Genomic DNA, 9,500 nt, shown 5'->3' with positions numbered 1-9,500 from the left:
TGCAAAAATCAAGTGTTAGGCCAGAGGGCTGGGAAGCTTTTAGGATCTAGCAGCAGAAGACAAAATGTTGTGCAAAGGAAGAAAATAAACTTTGATAGAAAGCTTGTATGTAATATAAAGATAAGAAAGAAATGCTTTGCTGGGTATCAGGCAGATCCAACAAGGAATTAGGTAGTCAAATGGCAATTTGACCTTCATTCCAAAGGGGTTGGAATTTAAAAATGTGGAGGCTTTGATGCAATAGTACAAGCTGTTGATGAAGCCTCATACAGTTTTGATGCTTTTTTTCTTCTTCTTAAGGCCATCACCCCTACTGTGGCAGAGTCCTCTGACCTGAGCCAGTCTTTCATGCTGTCCCAGGTGTAGGCCACCTTTACAAATCTGTCCTCTCCCAGCGATGAGGTGATTGACCTCTTTTGGCATTTCTGTAGCACTCGGTTTATACAGGATGGGGTTGCTAGCCCTATGCCCAACCCTCCTCCTTTCACAGCCAGGCTTGGGACTATCCACAGCTGAGTTATAGTTTTGATGCCCTTGACTTTTTTAAAAAAATGGAGTAACATTGGAACTAGTTCAAGGAGAATTCACAAGGCTAATTCCTGGGATGAAAGTGTTCCACAGAAAGAAACTAAATAGTTTGTTCTGTATTCCTTATAGTTAGAGGAATGAAGCATAAGAAATGATGGGCATTAGAAGATCTCTCTCTATGTTCCTTCTGCACCACACTATCTTTCTGTAATAAACACTCACAGCGAGACCCTGGAAAACATCAACTATTTCCCAAAAACACTAACACACACTCAGGTTGATGGAGCAATGCCTCATATTCCACAAAAAGTATACTGCAGATGCTGTGGTCAAATCAACACATACAAACAAGCTGGATGAACTCAGCAGGTCGGGCAGCATCCGTTGAAATGAGCAGTGAAGGTTTTGGGCTGAGACTCTTCGTCAGGACTGAAGGAGGGGGCAGGGGCCCTATAAAGAAGGTGGGGGGGAGGGTAGAAAACCAATCAGAGGAAAGATCAAGAGATGGGAGAAGGGAAGCAGGGAGGGGATAGGCAGGAGAGGTGAAGAAGGAATCTAAGGGGAAAGCACTATGGGTAGTAGAAGAAGGCAGAACCATGAGAGAGGTGATAGGCAGCTAGAAGAGGAGGCAGAGTGAAAATGGAATGGGGGAAGGTAGGGGGAGGAAATTACCAGAAGTTGGAGAATTCAATGTTCATATAAAGAGGCTGGAGACTACCCAGACGGTATATGATGTGTTGCTCCTCCAATCTGAGTTTGGCCTCATCATGGCAGTAGAGGAGGCCATGTATGAACATATCCGAATGGGAATATGAAGCAGAGTTGAAGTGGGTGGCAACCAGGAGATCCTGTCTGTTGTGATGGACGGAGCGGAGGTGCTCGACAAAGCGGTCCCCCAATCTGCGTTGGGTCTCGCTGATGTAGAGGAGGCCGCACCGGGAGCACCGGATGCAATAGGTGACCACAACAGATTCACAAGTGAAGTGTTGCCTCACCTGGAAGGACTGTTTGGGGCCCTGAATGGTGGTAAGAGAGGAGGTGTAGGGACAGGTGTAGCACTTGCGCTTACAGGGATAAGTACCAGGTGGGAGATCTGTGAGGAGGGACGTGTGGACCAGGCAGTCTCAGAGGTAACAATCCTTGCGAAAAGCAGAGAGGGTAAGATGTCCTTAGTGGTGGGGTCCTGTTGAAGGTGGCGGAAGCTGTGGAGGATAATATGCTGGATCCGGAGGCTGGTGGGGTGGTAGGTGAGGACAAGGGGAACACAGTCCCTGTTGTGGTGACGGGAGGATGGGGTGAGGGCTGAAGTGCGGGAAATGGAGAAGATGCGGGTGAGGGCATCATTGATGACGGCAGAAGGGAAACCACGATTCTTAAAGAAAGAAGACATTTGGGATGTCCTGGAACGGAATGCCTCATCCTGGGAACAGATGCGGCAGAGACAGAAGAACTGGGAATAGGGAATAGTATTTTTACATTTGGCAGGGTGTGAAGAGGTATAATCAAGGTAGTTATGGGAGTCTAATAGAAGATGTCAGTGGACAGTCTGTCTCCAGAGATGGAGACTGAGAGATTGAGAAAGGGGAGAGAAGTGTCCAAGATGGACCAAGTGAATTTGAAGGCTGGGTGTAAGTTAAAGGCAAAGTCGATGAAATTGACGAGCTCAGCATAGGTGCAGGAAGCAGCACCAATGTAGTCATCAATGTAGTGAAGGAAAAGTTGGGGAGCAGTACCAGTATAGATTTGGAGCATAGACTATTCCACATAACCCACGAAGAGGCAGGCATAGCTGGGGCCCACGTGAGTGCCCAAAGCTACACCCACGGTCTGAAGAAAGTGGGAAGAGCCAAAAGAGAAATTATTAAGTGTGAGTACCAGTTCTGCCAACCAGAGGAGTGTGGTGGTGTTGGGGAACTGGTGAGGTCTATTGTCAAGTAAGTAGTGGAGGGCTTTGAGGCCTTCTTGAGGGGGAATTGAATTGTATAAGGATTGGACATCCATGGTGAAAATGAAAGTGGTCGGGACTAGGGAACTGGAAGTTATTAAAGAGGTGGAGGACATGGGATGTATCCTGGATGTAGGCAGGGAATGACTGAACTATGGGTGACAAAATGGAGTCCAGGTAGGTAGATACAAGTTTGGTGGGGCAGGAGCAGGCTGGAACTATGGGCCCTTCAGGACAGTCAGACTTATGAATCTTGGGAAGGAGGTAAAAGCGAGCAATGCGGGGTGTGGGAATTATGAGTTTTTTGGCTGAGGATGGAAGATCTCCAGAGTTGATAGGGCAGTGATGGTATGGGAGAGTGCTTTCCTCTTAGATTCCTTCTTCACCTCTCCTGCCTATCCCCTCCTTGCTTCCCTTCCCCCACCCCTTGATCTTTCCTCTGATTGGTTTTCTACCCTCCCCCCACCTTCCTTATGGGGCCCCTGCCCCCTCCCTCAGTCTTGACGAAGGGTCTTAGCCCGAAACGTTGACTGCTCATTTCAACGGATGCTGCCCAACCTGCTGAGTTCATCTAGCTTGTTTGTATGTGTTGACCTCATATTCCATCTGGGTAGCCTCCAACCTTATGGCATGAACATCAATTTTATAAACTTCTGGCTATTTCTCCCTTCTCTCTTTTTCCATTTCCTATTCCAGTTCCCCTCTCGACCCTTCCCTTCAACTCCCTGTGGTGTCTTCCTCATTCCCTTCCCCCCCCCCCCACTGTCCACTCTTATCAGATTCCTTCTCCTTCAGCCCTCTACTACTTCCACCTATTACCTCCCAGTTTCTTAGTTCATCCCCCCCCCCCACCACCTGTGTCTCCTCACCTGGTCTCATCTATGACCTGCCAGCTTGCATTCCTTCCCCTCCCTGTCGTCTTATTCTGACATCTTCCCTTTCCTTTCCAGTCCAAGCCAAAACATTGACCGTTTACTCCCCTCCATAGATGCTGCCTGAATTGCTGAGTTCCTCCAGCATTTGTGTATGTTGCTGACTACTTTCCATACCATACCAGCTTCAATGCACTGATATACTTTGGATGTTTGAAGGAACAGGTACTTGAAGATTTAGACCCCCAGCCTGATGTGTAATTTATAGACTACTGGGTAACAGTGATCCCTCCCCTTCTGTTTGCTTCCGAGACTTAGTTATTTCTAGCAGGCATCTCAAACCACTTGGAAAAATATCGATGCAACCTTTGAAAAAAAAATCCTTTGAATTCAATGGAAGGTTAAGCAATCCAACATTGCCTATTCTCATTAATTGCCAATAATAAGATCTTAATTAAATGCATTTGGCCACACTGCACAAGGTGTATCATTCATGTGCCTGACAAAGGACTTCTGAGCTCTGTGGTACAAGAAAATGTCCAGGCACACTGAGGAGATGTATGATGTGCTCAAAGCCTTTTCAAATGCAACATCCCACTAACTCATGGGGATATCTGCATCCCGAGTGATTCTGGTTGAGGAAGAAGCATTTGGGATGCTGATGGGAAGTTCAAGGTCAGGCATTGGGAGCACCCAGAGACTGAACTGTTGCATCTTTGGCATTTGTAGGGTAACAATGACCATTGGGAGCCAAAGGATTTTTGGCATCTCAAACTACCTAGCCACCCATTCACCACAACCTGTCCTATTTCTGGAAGAATCTGCTCATGAAATTTTGGTTTCAATAGCCACTACATTACATAAGGAAATAAGAGCAGGAATTGGCTATTTGGCCCCTCAAGCCTTACCTGCCTTTTAATCTAATCAGAGTTTATCTAACTGAGGCCCTAACTACTACTCTGTGACTGATCCCCATTGCCCCCAACCCTTCTTTAACTTAACCTGCCTCCACTTTAAATACTTCTCATGAACTCATCTCCACAACACCCGGGGGAAGTACTCCAGAAATTCACCTGCTTCATAAACCACAGAGTATCAACAAACAGTTGAGAAGGCAAAGTGAATATCAACTATCAACCCCATGGGACAGCTTAAGATGAAAAGAAAAATGACTTAGTCATGTGGGGTTAATCAAAACCAGATTTATTATCACTACCTTATATGATGTGAAATTTGTTGAGATTACAAAATGGTATAAAATCATGTAGCATCATGTTAACTGATAGACCATAACACCTTAAGATATAGGAGCAGAATTAGGCCATTTGACCCATTGAGTCTTCCCCGCCATTTCATCATGGCTATATACTTGCCGCCAAGGATATTCTTAGCAAATCTTGAGAATACTGTCCGTGCCCGATGCTGGCATTTATGAATAGTGCTCACCGCCAAAGACGCCTTTGTCTCCCGCTAGTCATTGTTAACTGTTCCACTTTCACCCTGATTGGAATCAATTGGCTAATAGAACTTTTAGGTGGATAATGGAAATCCAAATCTAAGCAAGGGATTCCTTTGCAGATAGGATAATTGTCACAATACAATCTTTTAGTGCAGAGCTCTGAAGAATGCACGCCAGCTCCTCACCTGCACCACACACAAAATGCTGGCGGGACGTAGCAGGTCGACGTTTCGGGCCAAGACCCTTCGTCAGGTGTGTGTTGCTTGAAATCTGCAGATTTCCGTGTTTGCCTCACCTGCACTGAGTTTTTAAGCGGGTCTTAAAATAATTCACCTTAACCATTCGAATTAGCAAGCGTGATCATTTGAAGTTTCAGCACCCATTTGTGTATTTTGTACTGGGGTAAAGAAATCTGTCTCAAGCTTCCGAAAACAGAAAAGTAATTTGTCGACCAATGTCAACTCTGCTTTGCAAAGCTCATGCACTTGTCGCTAGTTAATATCTGAACAGGTGCAATCAACTTCAGTAAATTATAAAGATGGCACGCGTAAATACAGTTTATATTTGGTTTTTGGAATTCTTTATTATAAATTGTAATAAACGTTTGTTCTAAAACATGAGAAACAAGACATTTTCTCAAAAAATACCGTGAATAATTTCGAAACATCTCAATCAACAGCCTCATTACAATAGCGGTCTCTACAAACTTTGCGCACGGTAAACCGAGCACTTGTCACATCAGGCGCGGTTTCCAAGCAAAATGCCATTTCAAAACCGGCTTTCACAAAAAAGTGCCAGGAATAGCTACGAATTCCAATTATTATTTAACTCGCTTTTCAAGTAAAATGAAACTGTAAAAAAGCAATATATATAGTTTAAGTATATTTACAGATACTGTATACATTAAATATCGGAGAATAAAGCCACATTAACCATACATTACAAGTCACCGTGGATTTTACGAATTCGTTCAGCAAAATAAAACCACCAGCATGTAGAACGAAATATATTAAACCTTTGTAAGAGCTCAGTGCATTTATTTCATTTATACTTCAACTGCGGCAGTGCTGGAATGATAACTCTGATTTCTGTACTGGTCGAGCCACAATCTGAGTTCTGAGATCTTATAACCCTCTGGCCCCCTTCCCCCTTGGTACACCACTTTCCGATTGAGGAGGACATAGAGCCGTTCAAAATAAGCGCCGTAGGCTGCGCTGGAAGAATTACTCATGCCGTCTGCCACAACAAGGCAGCCTGGGTTCGCTTCCTTCATCAGGTTGGCCGCTTTCAGACGGTCTTCCAGGCAACGGTGCTTTGGGATATCATAAGGAGCATCGGTACTTATCCAGCCATCTGAAGGGTGGGCTTCCTCAATGTAGACCAGTAGAAAGTCTGCAATGTCTGCATATTGAGTGGCGACCCGCTGGAACGCCTTGAGGCGCGCCATGAATGGGGGTCAAGTGCAGCTACCAAAGTTGAGAACCAAGGGCCTCGCATCTTGGTTGAAATCGAGTAGCCGGACCCTCTTGTGTCCTTCAAGTTCCACCACCTCGGGGTTTGGAGCCGGCGAGCCCACGTGGGCCGATTTGAAGAAGTCTAGCTTCTGGCCGCGCCAGATCGCTTTGAGAGATTCGAAGGTAAACATTCGGTTCGTGTCCGAGACGCAGATGGGAGGGTCATCAGCATTTCCTTCGCTCTGTTGCCTGGACAGCATCCATTTACGGATGCACAAGATATCAAGGAGCAACAGAATGAGGACGGTTACTAGAAACCGGGGCAACAGGATCAACGCAGCCAACCCCTCTTTCAGGACATTCATGGTTTGACTTTGGTTCTCGTTTTCCTCAACAACATTTGCCGACTGAACAGCCACCGCTCGCTTGCTTTTTAAAACACCCGATTTGAATGAAGACAGCCCCCGCCTCCATTTAGACCCGCCCCCTCGGGATTGCTCCGCACCTATGGAGTACCTCGTAACTGAGAATGGAAGGGGGTGGGGTGAGAGGGAGGAGACGGAAAGAGGGAGAGTAGGTCGGGAGGTAGCGATAGTTTCCAGAACCGTGACGTGACGAAATAGCAATTGGTCTTACTTTCATATTACAAAGAAGAGAAAATATCATGCTATATCATTTAATCGAAGGATAAAGTAAGCATTCATGTAATGATCCGGAAGTAGGTTTTTAAAGAAGCACGAAGTCGGACGTGAAACGCAAGCAAGTTTAACTCTGTAACCTAGAAAGAGTTCAACCCAGTAAATTGATACTCGAGCTCACAAACTGTTACACAGGCGGAGAGCAAAAATAATAAAAAAGCATTTCCAAACTTTGATCCTTTCACCGAAGCCTGTATACAGCGATCGTACAAAGGATAATTACATTCTCGCAAAAGTTTTAAAATAATATACAGTGCAAGCAAGCATAAAGTGCACGTGGTTTGATATCGAATACGCTAAAGCTCGAAGTCAAATGCCTATATAGTATTGAAGTATGTAATATAAAACGATGAATTAGTGTCTGTTTAATGTTAACTTTTTTAAGCCATCGACATTAGCTAATTAAAATGTATTGTCCCTGTATCCATCATAATTTAATCCCAGTGATTTTTTTTCGTAGTCTGACATTCTTTTGCACAGCGGTGTTCGAGAGAAAATTTGCAATTACACTCATCCGTTTATAGAATAATTTGTGCGAATTAGATGTGAATAGTCTGCACTCCCGCGAGTATGTACATAAAGTGCTGCTGATCGCTAGCGTGTACAGGACCATGACATCCTTTTGGAATTACTATTTGCTGGAAATGTTTACTCTATTTTGAAACTTTAAAAATTTTGAAAAATGAATCACTTGGATTTTTGGCGTCGTTGTGCTCTTGTACAGGAGGGCGCAGAACTGAGTTGCCTTTAGAGGGAGCTATTGACCGCTAGGTGTCTCTAAACATTTGGAAATGTCTTTGGTGCTCCAAACTTCGAAAGCTTCTTTAGTTACAGTGTGCATGTAGGTCGAAATAAACGTCATTATAATTGTAAAGAAACAGCAAAGTAAATATTGTGGAACTTAACTTCTGTGTACATTTATATATTACTAGGATGTTAGGAGTTTTCAAACGAACATACTATATTTTAGAAACATTTACAATTAAATGCTTCCAGATGAAATTAAATGTTTAGTTATTTCGTGATTAAAAAAATAAAATGTTAACATTTACAATCAAATGGGGACATCGAAATATATTTCCTTGCTGCCAGTAATATTAATGAAACTTACTCGTCTCACTTTGAACGTATTTAATGGCTGATAATCTCATTTGAGCGAAGAAATTTCTCCCCTTTCTAGTACTAAACATTAATACCTTTATCTCGAGACTGAATAAAAACAGAAAATGTTAGAAATTCTAAGTAAGTCAACATCAAAGTCGAGTTTATTCCCATATGCATAAATACATTTGTGTAATGAAAACCTTGCAGTAATACAGTATGTATGTAGCATCAAATAAGCAACATTTACAAGGAAAACAAAATTAAAGATAAACACAGCTTTTACAAGATACAATTAGAATTAAATAAGTGATACAAGACCAGGTTGCATACGCAGAATAAATGTTTCTGTTCCAAGACTCCTCATCAAAACTTTTGACTTTGATCTGAAATGTTAACCCTGTTTCTCTATTCACAGGTGCATCCTGACCTGCTGAGTGTTTCCAGAATTTTCCATTTTTTTTAGTTTAGATTTCTGACACCTTCAGTTTTTGTTTCCTTTTATCTTGAGATTTTGCTCCTTAGTTGGAGATTCACCAGCAAAAGACATTTAGTCAAGTCTTTAAAACACTGAATGGTCACTATTCAATCAGCAAATCATGTGAAAGCAGCTCAGTGCATAAACACAGGCAGACCTAGTCAAAATGTTCAGTTGTTGTTCAGACCAAACATCAGAATAATCTTTCTCCTCTCCTTTACCTTCTTATTCTGACCTTTTTTCTCCAGTACTGATGAAGTGTCTCAAGCCCAGAACAACAACTGTTTACTCTTTTCCATAGGTGCCTGCCTGGCCTGCTGAGACACTACAATTACCCAGATGCACCTATCACCCACCTCTCTTGCTCCCCCCATTCTCTCCACCTCTTCGTACTGGCTTTGTCTCCAACTTCTTTCCAGTTCTGATGAAGGGTCTCAACCTTCAATAACGACTGATAATTTTCTTCTATAGATGCTGCTTAACCTGCTGAGATCCTCCAGTACTTCGTTGCTGTAAACAATACAATTATTTGCAAGTCATGATATTTTAGTTCCTACATTAGTGCAATGTTTAAATTGCAGTCTTTATTCTTATTAGTATTAATTTATTAAGACAAAAGCTCTTTCTACTTCCTCCCTTGCCTTCAGGGCAGAATCTTCAATCTTATTGGTTGCCTAGACAGTTTGCATGATTGCTGCAAGACACCACCGATCTGCAAGAACTGCCCCAAGTTCACCATTACCGAGGTTCATGCTGTCTGTGGGCAGATTTCATTAAAGTCAGGGACAGTACCAAACCCTCAACTGAATGGGAAATCTGAGCTATTTTGTAAAGCAGAATGCAAAGGAAAATTAAAAAAGTATATCTAGCATTAAGGGTAGGGAAACTGAGGAAGAACTATGCACAATCCGATGTGGTCCTTGGCATGATTCTCCTGTACGATGCTTGGGATTACATACAGTATG

General features: G+C 43.2%; 1 protein-coding gene across 1 annotated transcript; it reads right to left on the bottom strand.

Annotated features, from left to right (window-relative positions):
- Positions 1-5,383: 5,383 nt before the first annotated feature.
- Positions 5,384-6,657, bottom strand: dio3a (iodothyronine deiodinase 3a). The gene has a single exon (XM_059990589.1). The coding sequence runs from the start codon at positions 6,621-6,623 to the stop codon at positions 5,850-5,852; it is 774 nt and encodes a 257-aa protein (XP_059846572.1). The 5' UTR covers positions 6,624-6,657; the 3' UTR covers positions 5,384-5,849.
- Positions 6,658-9,500: the final 2,843 nt, after the last annotated feature.

This window comes from Hypanus sabinus, chromosome 2 (assembly GCF_030144855.1).
Source record: "Hypanus sabinus isolate sHypSab1 chromosome 2, sHypSab1.hap1, whole genome shotgun sequence".
NCBI lineage: Eukaryota > Metazoa > Chordata > Chondrichthyes > Myliobatiformes > Dasyatidae > Hypanus > Hypanus sabinus.
The sequence above is the reverse complement of the archived record's forward strand: the minus strand, read 5'-3'. Positions and strand labels throughout refer to the sequence as shown.